Source organism: Malania oleifera, chromosome 5 (genome assembly GCF_029873635.1).
Source record: "Malania oleifera isolate guangnan ecotype guangnan chromosome 5, ASM2987363v1, whole genome shotgun sequence".
Lineage (NCBI taxonomy): Eukaryota > Viridiplantae > Streptophyta > Magnoliopsida > Santalales > Ximeniaceae > Malania > Malania oleifera.
The window spans coordinates 18,687,886-18,711,289 of record NC_080421.1 but is presented as its reverse complement, the minus strand read 5'-3'; the positions used below and the strand labels follow the sequence as shown (position 1 = coordinate 18,711,289).

Here is a 23,404-nt window from a genome sequence, read left to right as displayed (position 1 = left end):
TATGCTCCTAGCTTGTTACAAATGAATTTAACACGAGCACCTTCCAAAGTTTTAGTAAATCAATCAGCAAGCAGCAAATCAGACTTCACATGAGTGGTTGTGATGAGCTTCTGCACAAGGGGAATACCAAGCAGGTTGGCCAGAAAACTTTGGGCTCAACTCAGGAGATGATCTTGCTGTCTTTGTATATATAGTGATACTATGAGGGCTTCCTATAGGAAAGGTACCTGATTAGTCTTTGCTTTAGGGGTTATTCCTCACCCTGTAATCCCAAAAATAAAAAATATTCTGCTTGAAAATCTATCATTCTGCCAAGACAAAGCATTGTCAACAATCACATAATTTACCAAATGTAAATTTATTTTTTTTCTTTTTCTTTTTTTATGTAGCAAAACTACTACTGGTGACACAGCTAGCCCTACTTTTGTTATGGATGATAACTTACAAGCCAAAATTAGGAATACTATTTAAAAATTCCATAAGATATAATGGATCCCAGATTTATTTATAAATGGGAAACAGTGTGGCAATCTCCAAAGACTTTAATAGAAAAATGATTTGTGGCTTGAGGCTTCTTAATCACTGAAGGTAGACATGAAGTGATGATTGATTAATTGAAGGCTGAGGTTTTAAGGATGAAGCAATGTTACCTAGAATGTGGAACCTTCTGGAAATGGGAACGAGATTGCGGTACAGCACTTGCTCTAAAATGTGGAAAGTTAGGGGCATAATTCTGTAGATATATTGGTGAAGTTTTGTGTAATGGCATTCATACATTTTGGAGAGGATGTTGAAATGTTTTGAAATCTAAAAGAGATTTTATTCGTGATTGTAGTCACAAATGTGTTCCCTTAAATAATGACAGGTTTACTTGGATGGACTTGGCAGATAGAGCTTGCTCTCGCATTGATAGATTCCTCTTCATGTTTGGGAAGAATTGTTTCCGAACATTATACAAGAGCTGCTGGTCAGACCTACCACTGATCATAACACTATTCTCTTGGATTCTAATGCCATTAATAGGGATCCATTCCCTTTAGATTTGCGAATATGTGGTTTGCTCATTCAACTTCTTGGGAAGAATTCAGAAGGGTGGAAGGATTGCTTGGTTCAGGGGTGGGCAGGTTTTCGGGTGATGAAGAAGCTGAGTTTCGCTAAAGATAGGCTTAAGGAAACAGCTGTTTGGGAATATTGGGGATCAGAAGGATAACATTTTGCATACTTTAACGGGTTTAGACAGACTAGAGGACTGTCGATTAGTAGGAGGAGGAGAGTGAAAGGAGGGCTCATTTGTCTAATGCATTGGAATCGCTTTTGTTAGAGAAGAAAGAAGTCGGTGTTAGAAATCTAGGGTTCATTGGGCTAAGTATGGAGAGTGTTCCATAGAATTGCTAATGGGAGGAGAAGGAAGTGTTCGATTAAAGAATGAAATTGGACTGGGGTACAATGGTGAGGGACTAGTCCCAAATTGAGGAAGTGATTACTAATTTTTTAAAATCCCTCGACTCTGAGGACTATGGGAATAAGTTGATGGTGGGGTTTGATTGGGGAGCTATTGGATAAGAGTCTGCTAATTGGCTTGAGAGGCCGTTTGAAATGGAAGAAATAAGAATGGCAACAATGGAGATGGATAAGGATAAAGCACAGGTCCAGATAGTTTTACCCTAGCTTTCTTCCAAGATAGTTAGGATGATGTAATGAGTTTTTCGGGAGGGAATTTCATAAAAATGGTCTAGTGTGTGAGAGCAGTAATTCCTCTTTTTATTGAACTCATTCCCAAAAAGAGGGGTCAAGGAAGGTTAGAGATTTCAGACCAATTAATCCAGTCACTAAAAACTATAAGATTCTTATTGAAGTATTGTCAAGGAGACATAAGGAGGTGGTAGGGGGTACCATTTCATTAACTCAGTTTGCTTTTGTTAAAGAGAAACGAATTCTAGATGTGGTTCTAGTAGCTAATGAAGTGGTAGAGGGTGTTAAAGGATAGGTAATAAGGGCATTATAAAGCTTACGATAAGGTTAATTGGGGATTCCTAGAAAAGGTGATGGTTAAGAATGGCTTGGGGTACTTATGGCATAAATGGATCAAAGGTTGCCTTAGTTCTACCAATTTATCTGTGATTATTAATAGTAAACCTAGGAAGTGGGGTTTCAAATGCCCAAGGGTTAAGACAAGGGGATCCATTATCTCCGTTCTTGTTCGCGTTGGTTGTTGACGGTTTGAGTAAAGGCTAGTGCTGCATGCTTAGGATTATGGTGTGTTTGGAGATAGGCAGGAATAAGGTGGAGGTGTCTCACTTACAATTTGCTAATAAAACTATTTTATTTTCAGAGAATAGTATAGTTTGCAAGGTGCTCACTCTAGTTAAATTTTTTTTAGAAGATTTCAAGACAAAATTAATTTGGTTAAAAGTGGTTTGGCTAGTATTAATTTAACCAGTAGGGAGTTGGAGGATTTTAGGTCTCTTGCGGGGTGCGATTTGTTGTCTTGGCCCATTCCGTATCTTGGCCTTCCTCTTGGGGTAATCTTTTGTCCACCGCTTTTTGGCGCGATGCTTGAGAGGGTAGGAAAAAGACTAGAAAGGAGGAAGAAGGCTTATATTTCCTTGGGTGGTAAGATTACTCTCATCAGTGCTTGTCTCTCAAATACTCCTATTTACTACCTCCTTTTTAAAAATCCTATGAAAGTAGCCAGGAGTTTAGAGAAGCTTATGAGAGATTTTTCATGGTCTGGCATTGGTGAGGATAAGAGGGATCATCTTGTTAGTTGGGAGGTGGTTAGGAGACCAAAGTCTAAGGGAGGCCTGGGCATCAGTAGTAGTTTTTCTCAAAACATTTCTTAATAAGCAAATAGTTATGGAGATTCCCCATCTAGTTTGGTTCATTATGGCATAAAGTAATAAAGAGCAAGTCTGGTGGTTAAGGCTTGGTATACATTGTAGGCCCACAACCTAACAGCTTAAGCTCTTAGTAAAGTGGTTTTCTAAAATGGTATCAGAGCTAACTACTAGGAGGTCCTGGGTTCTAATCTCATAGCCCACATTTATGATGTGGTGTTTAAAAATTATTGTATTCCCGATAATAGGTGTTATCTATCGTGTGTTTATCTCTCCACGTGCTGTTGGGTTGCATATGCAGGAAAGTGCTAAGGCTTGATATACATAGTTGGCCCACAACCTATCAAGTAATCTAACAATGGTATTCAGAGGAATGGGTTGGGCACTAAAAGTGGAATTGGTTCTCATGGGTTCTCATGCATGCCTTGGAAATCTCTCAAGTTTCTGGTTTATTATTTCCTCTCATTCGTTTTCCTGTTGGTATTGGGGATAGGATTCGTTTTTGGGGAGATATTTGGGTGGGAGAGACTTCGTTGGAATGCCTTCTACCTCAATTGTGTAGACTTTCATCCGTGTACATAATGCTCCTATTTCTAAATTCTACTCTTCTGAGAGGGGTCTTGTGTCCTAGGACTCCTTTTCTTTAGGAGTCGCAATGGGAGAGAGGTAGAAGAACTCAATTGCCTATTGAGCGTTTTGAATTCATTCATTCCCAAAGCCAGGGGGGATACTAAGGATTAGATTATGGACTCTTCGGGTTCATTCTCTTCTAAATCTTTTTTGTTCATTTGAACAAACCTATTTCTAGTCCTTTTCATTTGAATAAAATAGAGCAGAAGACTGCTGTTCCTTCTAAGATTCGAGCTTTCATATGGACTTTGGCTCGCACTAGGGTTAATAAAAATGATGTGCTCCAAATTAGGAGGCCTTCTAGGGCTCTCAGTCATGACATATGCTTGATAACTTGCATAGAAAGTGAAGACTAATTGTCATTTATTCTTATATCGTGAGGTGGCTAGAGTGCTGTGGAATAATTTGCTTTCCTGAAGTGGTGAGGATTGGGTGGCTCTGAAGACTACTTATGATTTCATATTGGAACAGTTTTGGGGCTTCGGAAGGAAGAGGAAAAAGAAAAGGCTTTGGTTTTGCATTGTTTTTGCTATATTGTGGACTCTTTGGCTTGAAAGGAATGCTAGGATATTCAGAGATCAGATGACTCCAACGCATTTGATTTGGGTGGAAGCTTCATTTTTGGCTGCATTTTGGCCTATTTCTTTTGGGGTTTTTAAGGATATTCACTATCCGATATCCAAATGGATTGGAAGGCAGCATTGATATAAATACTTTGTTTCTTTTTTCCTTTTGCTGGAAAGGAGGATGCCTCGTCCTCTTTTTCCTGTAATTTTTTTTTTCCTTTTCTCGCATTAATGAAGTGTTCGTTATCCAAAAAGAAAGAAAAATAAAAAAACTTTGGATCGTTATATTTAGCATTTTGAAATGAAAATGTACCACATTTTAGGTGTTCATATCAAATCATGATTCACTAGGGTCCTGGCTTTTTCTTTTAATGTGGGATGAAGCCACAAGATCCTATCTCTATTGCTTTAACAAAGTCAATATAAATGTGGCATACTATCACATAAGAGTAGAAAGTATCCCAATCATATATTAGTCTTAAAGGAAAGACAAGCACATCATACTAATGCATTCTTGAATGGCTTCAACTGAGTTTGAAATTTAAATAACAGCACCCACTACAAGAAATAGAGGAAAATTTAAGATAATGAAAGCACCCATTCAGTTTATCCACTCTTACGTGTTGAATCCATTACTATATAATTGTCAAATCCATTTCAGTTTTCTATCTCGAATTGTTGAATCCATCTTTTTTAATTTAATTTTATGCTGCTTTATACATGGAGGTGTATGGAGATAAAATGAGTCTGGTGAAAGACTCCGTCATATCATATGATCTTATATATTGAATACATGCTTAAAGAAGAGAGAACACTTAATAACCTTTAAAAGTGGACAAAATATAAGTCAAATAATTTTTTTCTTAACTAGGAGGGTAAGGATTGTAAAGTTTTCCCAATTGAAAGGTTAACTACACAACATAGAGTTCTGATCATAGATATATGTACTAAAAAAATGGATGAGAAAGAGTAATATAAATCAATGCAAGAGAATTAGGAGGTGGAACCTAAAGGGATAAAACATAGTAAAATTTAAAGACAAAATTATCAAGAGGGTGATTGGAAAATAGGGGATAGTGCAGACGCAAACACTCTTTGGAGTCAGATAGCCAGCCCTATTAAAAAGATAGCAAATGAGATAGTAGGTGAATCTAGAAAAAGATTCTGAGCTAGCAAAGAAAGTTGGTGGTGCGATTAGGATGTCCAAACAGCGACAAAGACAAAAAAATTGGCATAAAACATGGAAAACTTTGAATAGTATAGAAGGCAAGAAAAGATGCAAAAAAGGCTATTAGTGAAGCTAAACATTGAGCATATTATAATTTATATGAAAGATTAGACACAAAAGAAGGGGAAAGAAACATATTTACACTTGCTAGAGCTAGAGAAAGAAAGAGTAAGGACTTAGGTAATGTCAAATGTATAAAAAACGAGAATGAGAATCTTACTTGTAGAAGAAGACATAAAAGAAAGGTGACAAAGTTACTTTAGTAATATTTAATGAAAACAAAATAGAAGGCTTAAACTTAGAATTGACGAACAAGGAAAAAGCTAAAAATTTGAGCTTAAATCGCAATATTTGAGTTAACGGTTTTAATTTTGCATTAAAAAATATGAAAAAGGGAAAGCTACAGGGCTGCATGACATCCCAATTGAAGTTTGGAAATGTCTAGGTGATAATGGAATTATATAGTTAAATAATTTATTTATTACAATTATAAAAACAAAGAAAATGTTAGACAAATGGAGGAAAAGTATTGTACGACCTATGTATGAAAGTAAAGGAGTTATTCAAATTTGTAATAACTATTTTGGAATTATACTTAGTCGAGTCGTACAACGACACTGCGGGAAAGGATAGTTGAACAAATACTAAGGCTATGCCTTCTGGATTGGCTACAAAGCTATATATCATTTAAGAAGATTAATGGAAAGTTTAGGGAAAAGAAGAGGGGCTTGCATTTGATTGTTATTGACTTAGAGAAAGCTATGATAAGACACATAGGGAAGTTCTATGGTGGGTATTAGAAAAAATAAATAAATAAATAAAAGGGAGTATGCATGAGTATTGATGTTGATATGTATGACAATAGTGTTAGGATGGAGAATCTAGGAATTTCCAATCACAATAAGTGCATATCAAGAATTTGCTTTAAGCCCTTGTATTTTGCACTAGTGATGGATGAACTTACTAGGAGTATTCAAAATGAGGTTCCATAGTGTATGCTTTTTGTAGACGATATTATATTGAATGGTGAGCCTAGGGATGAAATAGAACCTAAATTAGGATTATCGAGAAAAGCTTTAGAACCTAAGGGTTTTAGGATAAGTAGAAATAAGACAAAATATATGAAATGTAATTTCACCCATAGTAGGAGCAATATTGTAGAAAAGATTAATGAAATTAATAACATTGCCAGATTTTGGTACCCTACATCTATCATGCAAGCTAAAGGAGAGATCTTATGCATATAGTTAAAGCAAGGTGGGTAAAATGGAGAAGTGTTTCGGGCATGTTGTTTGATCATAGAATCCCTTTTAGACTATAACCTAAGTTTTATAAGATGACTATAAACCCGCTATGCTATATGAATCAGAATGTTGGGCAATTAAGAAACAACAAACAAAAAGTAAATATTGCCAAAATGAGAATGCTAAGGTGGATGAGTGTTATAACATTCCAAGATAAATTAAGGAATGAACATTTTCGTGGTAAGTTAGGCATAGCACTTGCAGAAGATGAGATAAGGGATGTGCAGCTCAGGTGGTATGGACATGTGTAGCATAGGCCAAGTATTGCACCAGTGAGGAAGAGTGAGCTAATTATTGTTAGTAGCAGTAGAAGGAGTAGGGATAGACCTAAAATAATTTAGAATGAGATAGTAAGAATTTAGGATTCCCTAAAAAGAAAGAAGAAATTGCCTGCAATAATGTAAATTAGCAGAAAAGGGTTCATGTAGCTGACCTCATCTAGTGGACTCAAGGCTTGGTTTGTTGTTGTCATAATGATTACATCCTAGGTTCCAAGCGTTTGCCTTCAAACTAAGAAAATTAATGATTTCATTTGAATGCAGTGTCTCGGAGTCCACTAAATAAACAATTTACATCAACACATGGATTTTTGGTGGACTCCTTGTCCTTGCATGCTGTACCTTCTTTTCTTCCCTATCTAATTCTTGAATAGTAGGGTAAACTGGAAGACCTCGCCTCAATGATAGGTCATTCCCTCTATTTATATAATAGATGCCAAGTACAATACCAATGATAATAATACCCTTACTAACTCACATTAACATAACCCTAACACATACTAATTATGTTAAATGACCAAATAACCATTCAGACTCCCCCTTAAGCAGGAGCATATACATCATATGCTCCTAGCTTGTTACAATATGAATAGCATCTTGATTATCACACATCAGCTCTACAAGCTTAGAATGTGGAAAACCTAGTTCTTCCAACATGTTCTGTAGTGTGAGCCATAACTCCATACTTTGACTGCGCACTTGACCTAGCTATCACAGTTTGTTTCTTACTTTTTTAAGAAACCAAATTACCACCAACAAAGATACAATACTCATTCATAACAGATGAGGAGATCAAAGTAGCATTATTTGGTATTGGGGATGAGAAGTCACCAAGCCCTAATGGTTATACAGCATGCTTCTTTAAGAAAGCTTGGGCTACTATTGGGGGTGAGTTTTCTCTTGCAGTTAAGGAGTTCTTTAACAATGGAAAGATGTTGAGGCAGATTAATCATACGGTTATTGCATTAATATCAAAATCTAACCATGCTTCCACAGTACATGATTTTAGACCAATTTCCTGTTGTAATGTCATGTACAAGGTTATTTCAAAGATTATTATTAATAGGATAAAGCCTTGTCTGGACTACCTGGTGAGCCCTGCTCAATCTGCATTCATTAGAAAAAGGAGCATGATTGAAAACATCTATTTGGTGCAAGAACTTGTAGGAAGTATGCGAGGAAGAGAATTTCTCCCAGGTGCATGCTCAAAGTGGATCTCAGAAAGGCTTATGATACAGTTTCCTGGGGCTTTCTTAAAAGTATGTTGGAAAATCTAAGGTTTCCAAGTACTACGATTACATGGATTATGCAGTGTGTTTCCACCACTTCATACTCCATATTCTTTAATGGGGGTTTCATGGGCTTTTTGAAGGGAAGAGAGGCCTTAGACAAGGTGATCCCCTCTCTCCGCTTCTCTTTGTTATCTGACTGGAGTATCTCTCAAGACTGCTCAAGGCCTTGGAAGACAATTCAGAATTCAACTATCATCCTAAATGTGGGAGCCTGAAGATCACTCATCTAGCATTCGCAGATGATCTGATTCTATTTGCGACGGGGGATCTCACTTCATTTGAGTTGATCATGGAGTGCCTGAATTGCTTCTCTTCCTATTCTGGGCTGCAGGCAAATGGGTTGAAATCTAATCCGTACACAGCTGGTATTAATGGTCAGGGTCTGCAGAATATCAGGAAGGCTACTGGGTTTTCAGATGGGGAATTTCCTTTTAGATACCTAGGCATTCCTCTTGCTTCCACAAGACTGAATTCAATTCAGTATGCTCCTTTAATTAACAAGATTGCAGGGCTGTTTGGTGCTTGGCCAGGGAACGCGATCTCCTTTGGAGGCAAGCTTGAGCTGATTAATTCAGTCATACAAGGTATGTCCTTGGGCACATAGTGAAACGCTGTCGTACATTCCTATGGGGGGGGAAGGAGAAGACCTCTGGTGGCTTGGAGTGAGGTCTGCATGCCCAAGGATGAAGGTGGTCTGGGAGTGATGGACCTTTCAGCTTGGAACAGGGCTCTCCTAACCAGAGCTCTGTGGAATATTCATGCTAATAAGGATTCTTTATGGGCTAAGTGGGTTCATTAGGTCTACTTGAAAGGGGGCTACCTATGGGATGCATCTCCAAAGCGAGAGGACTCACCCCTTTTAAAGAAGATTCATGAGATTAAAAAAAAAATCGATTATGCAGTCTTGTGGTGACCAGGTGGCTGCAGACAACCTGATGGGACAATGGATGCAGGATGACTAGGTTAACTCCTCCCATGTTTACAGCTTTTGGCGCAACAAGGGCTGTAAGGTCACTTGGCACAAGGAGGTTTGGAAGAGTGGATGCACACCCAAACATTCCTTTGCTCTTTGGTTGGGTGGAATCTGTTTACCAATGGAAAGCTGCAGGGCGATGGAGATGATCGAAACTGTGCGTTGTGCAGATCTGAGATTGAGACTGTGGATCATCTATTTTTCAAATGCAGATACACTGCAATGGTTTGGAATCTGGTTCGTAAGTGGGTTGGGCTGAAAAGATGCATGTCAACCTTGAAAGCAGCTCTAAAATGGCTTCGTAAAGAGACAAAGGGGACTGGAGTACAGGCAGTGGCCAAGAGGATTGGCTTGGCAGCCACCGTGTATTTCATTTGGCAGTTTAGGAACAAGAAGTTTGAAAGTAACACCATCACTCCTGAAGCTATGTTCAATGTGATTCAGAAGCACACTTCAGAGAAGTTTACAACAGATTTTCCTTGTTCTCTATTGAGTGGAACCCGAGACATGTTGATGCCTGATTTGTACTTGGGCTCCCTGTTTGCATTGATCAGGTTTACTTTGTTTACATGGTCTGATTTTGATTGTATTTTCTTATTAAAGCAATCCCCAGGGTATGCCTGGGTTTTTGATGTATCTGGTTGTTTGGATGCTTGATTGAAGCAGTAGCTCCCCTCTCCTGAGTATGCCCAGTGTTACTGTCCATATCCATTTTGATCAATACAATTTATAATTTACGGATAAAAAAAAAAGATACAGTACTCACTTGTGAATCTTCAGTCGGAAGGCGACCCGATCCAATCTGGCATCTGTATATCCCTAAATATGAGTGTGACCTTGATCCTAATATAAGAGACCTCTCCCCTAGTGCACCTTTGAGATATCTCAAAATGTGAATTACTGCAACTCAGTGACTTGTTCTCGAAGAATCAAGAAACTGACTCACAACACTTGTTACAAAAGATATATTTGGTTGAGTGTCTCAAGTACCATCCTAAGTTAGGCAACAAGTTACTCATATTTGGCACTTACTGTTGGGATTTGTGGGTGTATCAACAGGTTTAGATCTCATTAGCCCGGTCTCATCTAAAAGATCAAGAACATGCTTTCTCAGTGACAAGACCATTCCCATACGAGATCTCAATACTTCCATACCCAAGAAGTACTTCAATGGTCGCAAATCCTTAGTCTGAAATTTAGTCCATAGGAAAAGCTTTAGATCCTAGATGCCTCGATCATCATGCACATTATGCAAAATCCTATCAAATAGACCATTATGATAAAATATAGAGTGATCCACTGCACACCATTGGAGGCCAAACTCAAGTATGACGGCACTAATCACCCCCCCCCCCCCCTGGGCGAGCAACAAACCTAGGCAGTTACTCCATATAGACCTCCTCTTGAAGATCACCATGTAGGAAAAGCTTTCTTCCCGTTCTACTCCTTAGCATTATCACTACAAAGTATCTTGACTAGCATATCAAACTCGGTCTTTACTTAAGAACAGAAGGCACAAAAGATATTAAACAACTTGGGACAATCTTTCATTAAATACAACTAAGACACCTTGGAGTAGTCATCAACAAATGAAACAAAGAACCGAAACCCCAAACTCGACATGACACAACTAGGACCCCAAACATTATAAAAGACAAGCATGAAAGGACTATCAGCCCATTTGTTGACCAGGAAGCAAAGGGAATGTGATGACGTTTTCCCAACTGACAAGACTTACACTCAAGACTAGACACAAAACTCAAGGTAGGAATTATATGTTTCAATATGTCCAAAGACGGATGACTAAGGCGACAATGGATTTGAAGCGGTGTAGCAGCAACTATGCAAGCAATAGGAGAAAAGAGCGACTCAAAGTAGTAAAGTCCATGAGCCTCACGTCCTATGCCAATTGTCTTCTTCATCTTAAAATCTTGAATAACCATAAAAGCAGGAAAGAATATTACAAAAAATTTAGTGCCTTTGTAAGCTTGCTAACTGACATAAGATTGAAAGGGGACTTGAGAATGTGCAAAACAAAAGAAAGAGAGTTGGAAGGAGTAAGATTCATTGTTCCTATGCCCTTAATTGTAGCCATGGGCCCATCAGCAAGGGTAACTTGAGGTAGATCTTTAGGATATTGGAGGGCAAAAAATAAGTTGGTTACACCTATCACACTGCCAGTAGCAATACAGTCGATAATCTATGCATTAGTGGGAGAAATACCAAATGACATACAAAACTATAGGATTACCCTTCCGAGCAAAAGATGCAATGCGATGAGATGCTTGTTGGGATGCTTGATACTGTAGGGACCTTGAATACTCTTCCTCCGAGACAGTTATAGTACGTTGTTCACTTGAACAAATGCTTAAAGAGGGAAACACACTTTTGGGATTTGGGGACGCCATCCCAACACACACACAACCTCAACACAGCAGCAAATAAGAAATAGAAATTGAACAAAATGCTCTTGGGATTCCAAAAGTGAACTTCTAGACCAATCAAGACAACCACAAGTGAACTTCCGAACCAACCGAAAGAAATGCAAAGAAGTCAACCACTGATTCCAACACAAAAGAGTCACCAACAACTTGACATAGCACTACCACAGTCCTACAAAAACAATGTATAAACCCTGCCACTGCTCCAAGAGACTTGGACACAGCCCCAAGAAACAAACACACAACACTGGACCAATTGGAGCACCCACAAATAAGGGGACCCACCACTTATGGGTCACAACTAAACCAACATATGGCTTCCACAGCACCAAAAAAACTTACACAGCCACGAAAAATCAGCACACAGCTCTAACAGTACCAAACAGCCTCTATACAGTAGCAAGTCAGAAAAATCAGCACACAGCTCTAACAGTACCAAACAGCCCTCTATACAGTAGCATGTCACAACCATCCCAACACAAGCAATACCACTGTTTCAGGCCTCAATGAATTCAATAAAAAATAATGACCAACAGCTTTGGCCATTAGCAAATAATCATTCCCAGAATGCTGCACATGAGCAACTAAGAAGGTGATATCTTTGGACAAAAAAAAGATGACAAACAAGTTGGTCCTATAGTATGGGGAAGGATTCAAAACATTTGGGAGGAAATCAGAGCAAATGGCAGCTCAAAAGACTCTCATGCGCCTGCAGGTGGGGTCAGCACTGCTAGCTTTCGGTCGGCGCATGAAGGCTCCTCTGGCTGTTAAATTTGCAGGCTGGCAGATCAGCATGTTCTGTGGCTTTTATGTGGTTAGTTTTGCAAAATATGAGGTGTATCTTGAGGTTTTGAAGAGGAAAGCAGCATCCAGGATTTTTCCAGTGACTGCAGTTTTTTCCAGCAACTCCTGTACCTGCTCCTAGAACCTGGACTTTGGGAATGCTGATGATCCTTCTATAGAGCAGGTTGCGTGGTATTACAATGTTTAGGGTTTGATTTAGCAGCGGTCATGCAATTAGGGTTTAGGTTGGATCTTGCTCTGATACCACGTGGAATAATCAATAATTGGTCTCTCCCACTATTTATAATATAGGTCAAGTGCAATGCAAATTACCATAATACCCTTACTAACTCATTCTAACATAACTCGAACACATACTAATAATGCTAAATGACCAAATAACCATCAACACTCATATACTTTCTTCTATTATCAAAATAATTGGCCTTCATAAAGCAATAGCAAGCATCCAAGGGCAGCAAGTACACTACTCAAAATCACAATTCAATATCTAACAAGAATATACTTGCCACAAAATGAATACGAATCTTAACATGCACCTCCAAATCCAACAATCCATGTGAAAAAAGTTCAAAATTACCAAATTAATTTAACACTGTTGTTCATCAAATGGATTTGAAACATTAAGTACATCAATATATGAGATGAGGGTATTGCTCTTCCATCATAACTACAACTTCTTTACCATTATAAACCTTTTTCTCATATGGAATATATATATGTAGCATATTCAACCAAAGTAATTACAGTATTGTGATTGATAAAGGAAAGCAATTTGAAGCAGTGTTCTCACCTTACTTATTGCCTTTTTCGCACTTAAAGAAGCAACAGTATCTCTGACCTCTGGGGGGGCAAAGGCAGAGAGAGAAGAAGAAGAAGAAGAAGAAGAAAATTAGTCATAGGCAGCTTCACAAATTGCATAAAGAATACATATTGAAAAATGTATTTTACATGTTACAGTTTGAGATGCATGAAAATACACATTTGAGGCAAGAAAGATCAGGCTTTCCACTCCTATGTGCCAAAAAGAATTATAAATGAATATGCAAAGAGTTTATCCTAGAGAAAATTAAAATTGTTCCCAAAACCGGATATTGTAATAAAAGGGCAACTGGGCAAACTATATCTTCACATTTAGTTAATAAAGCCTCTGCATCAAGCCAATTTGAGATGGATTACTGCTTCTCTCTACCACTTGACTCACATCAAAGACACAGAAACATCTGTGCATGCAGGAATGTGTACCTTTTATGTCTCTGCATATTATCCCTCTTTCTTTGTTGAGAAATGGGGTACGGTCTGTCCATTGATAGATGGACCAAATAGCAATAAGGGCTGACATTTATAAAAATGCAAACAGGCCCATGATTGATCTCAAATACAATTATTTGAGATATGAAGCAAAAGCCATAGTATTCAATAAAAATTGAAAAGAAAAATTTATATTAAAAATAATAAAAAAAAACTATGATTTCAATTAGCTGACTCCTTCAATTCCAGACAGGTGTGTTCACAGAATCACCCAACTCCAACTCACCCAACCCAAGCAAAACCGCACATAGAGAATGGTTTTCAAAGTGTTGGGGTTTGGTATTGGATTGAATTTCAAATAAAATGAACATGTGGGTCGCATAACGGTATTAGTGTGCAAACACCCAACCAAATATAATGGCAAATTTTTATTTTATTTTTTTTTAAATAAAACCCAACCAAATATAATAGCAGGAAAGTTCAAAAACAAAAAAACAAAAATAAAGGGAGAGAAATCTGGAGGCTGCAATGCTGGATGTAGTGACCACAGCTCTGAGGCGAAGGCTCCTTAGTGAAACTCTTTCTAGTTTAATCAACATATTTTGAGCCATTAGAGACTCAGCTCTATTAATTAAGTTTGTTATATTTGTTTTCAATGGATGAGTCTGAGTTAGAAATAGTCCAGATTGCACTACCTGCAACATTAGATTTGATAGCTGACCCTATTGCTACTCCAAACGACAACTGTGTTTATAGATCAAATACTTCTTATTTCCTGCTGATCTTGCAGATGTTATACAAAATTTCAATCCAACGCATACTCTTCCACGCTATTGGTTTCTCAATAAAATGAAAACTAAACGACAAACCCAACCTAACCGACCCTCGCACCAAACAAATCCAAATTGCATCCAAGGTTTGACTTTGGTTTGGGTTTTTTCTCAAGCCCACCAAGTCAGCTCAGTCAGAATTTTGAGCCCAAAAATACCAACATGATCCACAAACACCCCTAGCTCAAAAACTATCGCAATCAGATTACACAAACCCCCTCATAATGCAAGTTCAGACTATAGTTATGATTAACAAAAATTTATTACAAATCATATATAGATATATATATTTATATGTTTAGCGACAATCTTTTCATAACAGAGGGCCACACTAGAACCCATCCTTGAAGGTAAACCTGGGATACCTGCACCCTCACCCTACAAGGGGATGGGATGAGCCCTTCTTGGCATGCCAGCCCATATTCAATGTGGAATCAAACCCGAGACCACTTATTACGAAGGAGTCCTGCAATATGCCCATGACCACTGGGCAAATAAACTCACAAAATATGTGCTTGCTTGTGTTTACATATGTATGCATGTAAATGACAGATTCAAAACTGCAAACGCCCCCAGAATGAGCTTCAAATCAGGTAAAAAGTTCAGTCATCACAAAGTAAAAACCGTTTCACGTGAATACAATAACTCACAAAGGGGAAGAGAAAGAACATAAATGAACAAAAATATAGAAACAAACTACTCGCACAGACACTAACTGCATCAATTATGATGGTGATGTTAAGCATGCAAGTCCCTAGTAAGCACTCAAAACTCAACAGAAGAAGTGTTTTAACAAAATGTTGTACATGTTAACTAGCAGGGAATACAATATCACTCATCTGACTTTTAAACCTTCATAGTAGCATCAGGAACTAGATGTTTCCAATTTATGGCAAGAAAGATTTACAAATTCTACAAATTAACAAACATAGATAGCAAATATTAACTTCTTCCATTCAGTGATTAAAGCAATACTTCATGCACATATTCCAAATAAATATAGCATATGCACTCACTTTCATTCTACAGAGAAACCTCATTCACTCTTAAATATTTGGAAAAAGTAAAAAATCAAACTTACTTGCATAAAACTGGAGCTTCTTTTCAAATTTTCTTTCTGCTTTTGTGGATGATTCTGGCCTGAATCAAAAAATTATATAAGAAAAAAAATGCAAATAAGTAAACAAGAATACCAGTATCAGTATCACACCGTTTTACCTTGGTCTTGTTGATCCCATTTTGGAAGAGATTTTGGTATTTTATGCACTCAAACCCACAATAAAGAATTTTTCTAGGCCTGAAAAATGTGAAACCCACACATAATAAAAACATGAGAAAAAACATGATAGGTTTAGAGAGAGAGAGAGAAAGGATGAGAGTTTTGGAGAGGGTGAAAATCAGATTGAAGTTGCAAAGCAACTAGGAGCTTGTTTGGGACAGATTTGGAGTAAAAGTGATTCAACAATGTAAAATTACTTCTCAGCTCACATGCAACAATTCAGTCGGGAAATAATCTTTGATCACTGGTTTTAAAAACTAGAACTTGTGACCAACCTTGTGAAGCCACCGGGTCACTCAAATTGGGTGAACCAGTGGGTCAACCAAGTGGTTGAACTGGGGATGTCACCATAATGTCATGTGTGTGAAACAAATTTTATTACTTTATATTAGTTAATAAAATACAAGGCATATAACAAATAATATACAAAAAAATGTCATAATAACTAAATACCAAGAGTCTATAATTCTGCACAAAAATATGAATTTACTATTCCCTATTGTTTGAGAATTTTCACTTACGATCATGTCCAGGGGTTTCATCGGTTAAAATTAACCAAACAATTCAAGATTTTTTTATAAAAAAAAATCAGAAAAATGAAATTTATTGATGAGAGGTAAACAATGCGTGAATAAAATTGACACAGAAACATCCTAGAAAAACCAATAGAGCATGATGAAACCACCCAAAGAAGAAAAATGAGCCCATGTCGCAAAGAGCAAATCAAAAGAGCAAAAGAGAGTACCCAAAATAAAAGTAGCAAGGCCAACAATGCAGATCTAACAGAGATCCTAATCTATGTGCAAAAGCAGCACCAATAAATAGAAGATTTGCTTATTAAAAAAAATAAAAAGGAAAAAAATAAAGAGGAGGTATCTAAAAGCACAGAAAAAAAAGTCAAAAGCCCAACATGGCCAAGTATGCACCTAGGGAGCACCAATACTAACACAGCACATGGATATGACTGACTATCAAAATCCTGATATGGATCATGCGATTTTACGATCTTACGATCCATACTTGTCTATTCGGTATAGATCTTAAGTGGAATCTTAATAAAGTAGGGTCCTAGTAGGATCATATCTGGATTGTTAGGATCTTAGGATTGTGATCCTACTTGCTATCCTACCGATCTTACTTTTGCAATTGAATAAGAATTTTTCATAGTTAGGATTTTAAAGAAAAAGGCCAAAAATATATATATTGACCCAAACACTTTACTTTTGCAATAGACACAAAATTTGGTATAGTTGGCTCAAATGCATTAAAACTAGGGCCAAATAATGAGCATGTTCTAGGATTTGTTCGATTCAAGTCCAAAGAGCAGTTGAGCATCTCTTGGAAGCTCTCTGATTGAGTGTCAAAATTGCATAATTCGGTGTTTAAATGTGTTTATTGGTTATTGCAATTTCGATTAAAAGCCTAGTTACGCACATTATTTTAGCAATGGAGCTTAATTGATAACATTAGGACCATTATTCCATTTTTGCCCTTAAATTTACGAGTATTTATGTTTAATTATTGCAGGGTATTTTTTTGTTGGATGATAAAATAAAATGAGCAACTAGATGTGAGCATGGGCGTGTAGAAATAAAAGTGGAAGCACAGCAAAAAGGAGGGCGAGCAAGGAATCAGCATTGAAAGCCATGCAGCTCTCGGCTGGGCCCAAAAAGAACTGCCCAGCAAGGTATATTCAGCAAAGGGGTCTTTGAGGAGGAAGGGGCGGCATGGAGCAGGCCGTGCACAGCATTGGTGTATGCACATGCAGCAGGGCTTGAAGGAAACAAAGAGAGGGCAGCAGCCATGCACAAGTGGGCCAGCACTCAAAAGGATTAGGGCAGCAGCTTTGGTGGAATAAGGTTTATTTTGGGGGGAATAATCAAGGGGACAGGAGCCTGTATTCGGCCAGCCATGCAGCTCTCAGCTGGGCTCAAAATAGAACAGCCCAGCAAGGTGCACTCTAGGTTTCTTTTTGGGGAATAAATAGGGCAGCAGAACACAAGGAGAGGCAGCCGTGAAGGGCAGCAGTGTGTTCAGGCAGCACAAAAATTGTGCGCAGAAAATTGGAGGAACAGCAGCACTCGGCCAGACGCATTCGGCAGCACCATTCGGCCGAAACAGCAGCAGCTGTCTTCGGTAAAGCTGGATTCTTTTCCTTTCTTCCTCTCTCCCTCTCTTCCTTTGTTCCTTTGTTTTGTATTTTCCTTTCCTTTTTATTGTAATAAATATTTGTTTATGGATTAAATTGTTCTGGAAGTTTCAAATTTCAAACATGTTAGGCTAAATTTTATCTTGAGATTTAAGGAGTAACCCATGACCGTTTTGGGTTGGATTTCCTCATTTTCCTGGAACTTTAATGTTTAACTTGCAGGGTTGTATTTCACTTCATATTTAGAAAAAATTAAAATTCTATGTTTTTGTTCTTGATTAATTGTAGACATTAAGGCACAATTGATGCTTGAACTAGTGAAAATATTTTGATGGTTTTCTTTCATTGTTTAGATTTGTTATACAATCTGTTGAGTGTTTTGGATTATACTAAAATTGCGGGCTGAATGTTATATTATCCAGACATAATCTCTCGGAATGAGAAAGTGATTGAGAGAATGGGAAATTAAAGGAACATCCATTTCCAAATCGGAAATGGACGAAATTTGCATCTCAAGTGTTTGACTAATTATCTTTTACAAGTGCAATTCAATTTCTACACATTCCCTTTGAATTGCTTCGTTATTGGTAATTTTAGATTTTTAGACTCATCATCACCTTCAGATCCTACTTGTGTGTGAACCTCATTCATTTTTATCTTTTTATTATTTTAAACCCTTTAACGCATTAGTTTGGGTGACCGAAAGTTCCAGCTCGGGCAACCAAAACCATTCTGACTTATTCCCCAAAAACTCGGGCGACTGACATTGTTATTTCAGTCGACCGAAACCACACCAAAAGCATCCGAATTAGCTAATTATTTGTTTTAGAAATTCCTGTCAGCATAAATGATAATTTGATTTCTTGTGTTATAATTGATACCTTAATGCTTGCATATTTCCCATTGTCCCCGTGAATTCGATCTTGTGACTCACCCTTGTATTACTTTGACAGCTTCTGCACTTGGAAGTCAATAACATTAGCTGATCACTGTCTTCCTTCAAAATGGAAAGCTCTTTGGGAGCTTAGAGTTCTTGATAGACAGATCCAAGGCTGTTTATCACTAGGCTTGGACTGTTCCTTCTTCTAGAAATAGTAGAGGCCAGCTAAGAGCTTTGAGATAAGCAGAGAGCTTCAACAAATAGGGAACTGCACAGTCAGGCTAAGGGCTTAAAGTTGCAAACTTGTAGCAGTTATGCATTATCTTTGTAGATTTTTTTTTACTTACTTCCTCTTCTTTTTCTCTTATTATCGACAAGCTAGAGACCTATTTTTTTCCCAAAGCAGAGAGCATATAGCTTTCTTTTTCCTCTTCTTTTCGTTGCAACTAACAAAATATTCTTCCTCTTCCTTCCTTTTTTTTTATTTCCTTGCTACTCCTCCTCTTCTTCTTACGGGCGAATGACAAAACCATAGAAACTGAAAAATTTACATCAATTCATTGAATTAAGCTTAGCAATTCCTTCTTCCTTCTTCTCTTCATTCTTTTTGCTTTTATTTATTAAATAAATAGGCTAGCAATAGGATACCTTTTGTAGAACATTTTGCATTAGGCTGTTCAGACTTTTTTAGGGTCAAAATTGTTGAAGGGAAAACCAGCTAGGTGATAGGTAACTACATTCCTAAAATTTGTTTTGATTTCTTAAACTTACTATCAAGTTTTTAGGATTATTTTATTGAGAGTTGTCATAAATTGCCAAATATATAAATTTTAAATTTACATTACATTGTAAGTAGAATCTTACGATCCACAATCTGATCCTACGATATGATCCTGAGGACCCTGCCAACGATCCTAGGTAGGATCTTGATTCTAACAACCTTGGACACAATACCAATAGAGTGATATGGCGATTTTGTAGAAACAATGATACGACACTACTAGGATACTTCAGTTAGTTATTATAAAATTATATATATATATCAGGTGATACACTCAAGGCTCTCCTGGTTAAAAACACCTGGGTTCGAGTCTCGAAAGCTACAGCTTTTCATTTAAGATAATACCTTGATATTTAAATTGAGAAGATTAACGAAGCGAGTGAGTTCATTATCCCGTGAATTAGTCAAGTGTCAAAGGACCTCAGACACCAATTTTTTAAATATATATAATATTCGTATACGCATATTTTTCTTTTAAATGGAAATATTGAGGTAATGGACATTATTCATGCTCAATTAGTGCATAATCATTAACGACACTAGTATTAGAGAACTCAAGAAACAGAGTTGGAATAGAAAATCCCTTAAATCCTTCGCACCAATCAATATGGAAGTAATAGCACTACTACTTTCTGAAGCATTTTTGACGAGTGTTCTGATCTTCCTAATCCATCCAAGGCACACAGTAGTTCTTATTTTAACATAAAAGTCCCATCTGAAGGTTTCAAACATCAATTTCTTCAATCCTTCGACTCAATTATATAATGTGACCTACTAAAGAGCAGGTACGGTCCGTAAGGAGAAGGGAAAATCCGATAGGGAGGGACTCACCGTTACGTTGAGCCGTTGAGGAAAGGAGCGAAGAGGCTTCGAATGCGTGCTGCGATATCCGGTGAGTCGGCGACTGAAGGCTCGGAGGAAGGTCTAGATGTCCGGCGAGCCGAGGCTGGGAGAGAGGTCGAAGGCTGAGATTTATAGTGACTGGAGGCTGAGAGAGAGGTTTAAATGGTGGAACGATGGGAGCTAGGCTTCCATCTTCAGTCTTTCGACGAACCTATTGGCGTTGGGCTGCTCGTCTTCTGCGTTTTATTTCGGGTTTTCGCAGGTAGGCGGGCCCGATCCACGAAGTAACAACTCGATACTCAAATAGGAGTTTTTTTTCTTTTGTTTTTTCCAATTTTAATATTTTTATTAGAAATTATTTAAAAACAATTTGAACCAAATTTTTTATCCAAATTGATGCGTCTCAAAAATCGATGGTCCATCCCACATATATTAAATAAATAAAAAACTAATAGACAAATGATTTTAAATATGCACCATGCTGATAGATGAAATGGCAAGTCAAAGCGATTAAAGTTTACTAGACACACTATGCAATACCGTGTTTTATCACTATTTTTAATAATAAACCTTATGTTCATCCAACATTTTTTTGTTGGCTTAAAAGGGCTCTTTTTCTTCCTCTCTGAACACACAAATTCGAGAGGAGAGGATGACGAGTAGTAAATGCACAACGAGCAGAGGGTGAGGAACGGCTGCAGGTGACCCTTACATAGTCTCCCACCTATGGGTACAACCATCAGTGTGTTGTGTTGGACGCCCCACTTGTGCCAAACACCAATACTACAACTATTGATATTGAATATATAAGAAATTAAAGTGATGCAGAAACTAATAATAAAACAATAAAAAGAATAAGACAAAAAATTAACGAGATTCGATATAAAATTACCTACGTCTTCGGGTGCCGATGATCAATCCACTATTTCTTGACAAAGTACAACTTTGAGATGTGTTTTATAAATGAAGAGTTGAGTTCTTTATATAACTTCAACCTCAAGTTTAAAAAACATTTCTCTCAAATGTGAGACAAATAATATAAAAAATTCAAAACAACATTTTATACTAATGTGGAACTATTCTACCAATATGGGACAAAAAATAACAAATCTCCACCTTGACGATAAATTCAACAAATTTTTCAATCACTAACATTTTCTGGAGTTCAACATCATCGGCGCCTTCCAAAAATATTTAGACTTGTAGGATATTGATCAAGTCTAAATAATGTTTGAACTTGATTGTTGTCACAATTTTGGTCAACATATCTGCAAGATTTTCAGGTGTAGCAATCTTCTGAAGAAGTATCTTGTCTCCATCAATAATATCCCGCATAAAATGAAACCAAACGTCGATGTGCTTCGTTCGCGCATGGTAAACTTGGTTCTTTGCCAAATGAATAGCACTCTGGCTATCACAGAATACAACAATGTGCTTCTGAACAATTCTCAAATTTTCAAGTAAACCCTACAACTAAATAACTTCCTTAGCAGCCTCTGAAACTGATTTGTACTCTGCTTCTATTGTAGACAAGGCAATGGTAAACTGTAAGGTAGACCTCTAACTCACTGGACCATTAGTAAATGTAAAAACATATCCAGTAATTTATCGACGTTTATCCAAATCACCTGCAAAATCAGAATCCACATATCCAACAACATGTTGATCAATAGTATTATTTATCTCAAATACTATACCAACATCAATCGTATTCATAATATATCTCAAAATCCATTTCACAGCTTGCCAATATCCTTTACCCGAATCATGCATATACCTGCTTACCATACTAACAGCTTGTGAAATATCAAGTCTAGTACAAACCATTGCATACATCAGACTACCAACAGCACTTGCATAAGGAACCTATGGCATATACTTACGTTCCTCGTCTAATTTAGGAGATAAACCCGCACTAAGTTTGAAATGAGGAGTAAGAGGAGTGCTTACTGGTTTTGACTGCTCAGACATGCCAAAACTTTGTACTACCTTCTTCAAATACTATTTCTGAGACAAACTAATTGTACAGGACTCGTCGACGAATCGACGTGTCTCGTCGACGAGTCCCTACGTATAAATAGTGGATTTCTTTCATTTCTATAGGAATTTTCTATATGTTTTCTCTCTTTCTCTCTCTAAAATTCAGCACTATCACCTTCTCTCTTCGATTTCAGGCCGGATTTTCACCGGTTCGACAATTTGAGGCCACTCCGACACTCCTCGAAGAGTTCTCTACAAATCTGCTGGAGTGGATCATCTGTGGGACTAGTTAGGAATTCATCCCAGATTTAAGGTAAGGCTTTTTATGTAAAATTTGGCTTTACCCTAGTTGTTGGAAATATTATATGCGAAGAAATACTGAAGTTTAGTTCTAAGAGATGTTGTTTTTAGGGCGTTGAACGGGGAACCCTATGGGTGTAGGACTGGTTATTTTAGGAGGCTTTTCAAGAATTAGGTAAGGGGAAATATTTATAATGGTCTTTTTATAATTTTAAATGACTAGTTTTGCATATGAAATTATATTTATATATATATATATATATAGGTATAATTTTAAACACAGGTCGTTATATGGACGTTTATACTGGAAGGTAAACATTGGTAGTGGTATGAGGAGGTTGTTTACCTATTTATCATGAGCGGAGTGTTTGTTTTGTAATCTGTGTAGTTGAGCAGTCCTGTGTGGACATTTATATTGTGCTTGATTAGTCCTGTGTGGACCAGTCTTGTGTGAACGTTGATGTTGTAGTTGAGCAGTCCTATGTGGACATTTATATTGTGCTTGATTAGTCTTGTGTGGACCAGTCCTGTGTGAACATTGATGCAGTGTGCTTGATTAGTCCTGTGTGAACCAGTCCTATATGGATATTTATGTCGTGGTTTGATTAGTCTTGTGGGGACTAGTCCTGTGTGGACATATGTGTTGTATGGATCCTATGTGGATTAGTTATGATGTGGGTGTATTTGTGAAATTCCGTGAAGTGATTGTGTTAGCAGTGTATGACTTTTAATTAATTAATTATTTTTGGTAAAGTAGA

The 23,404-nt window shown here is 37.4% G+C and overlaps 1 protein-coding gene across 2 annotated transcripts in view; it reads right to left on the bottom strand.

Annotated features, from left to right (window-relative positions):
* Positions 1 to 20,660, bottom strand: part of LOC131156140 (uncharacterized) — a 33,740-nt gene extending 13,080 nt beyond the window's left edge. Inside the window, exons 1-4 of one of the 2 annotated variants that reach the window (XM_058109587.1) lie at positions 20,355 to 20,660; positions 15,653 to 15,731; positions 15,516 to 15,574; positions 13,147 to 13,196 (exon numbers count right to left, since the gene is read on the bottom strand). In XM_058109587.1, the coding sequence (XP_057965570.1) occupies positions 13,147 to 13,196; positions 15,516 to 15,574; positions 15,653 to 15,672 (129 nt within the window). In that variant the 5' untranslated portion in view covers positions 15,673 to 15,731; positions 20,355 to 20,660. The remainder of the gene's footprint in view (positions 1 to 13,146; positions 13,197 to 15,515; positions 15,575 to 15,652; positions 15,732 to 20,354) is intronic. The other variant, XM_058109588.1, reaches the window with a different exon arrangement.
* Between the last annotated feature and the right edge of the window lie 2,744 nt (positions 20,661 to 23,404).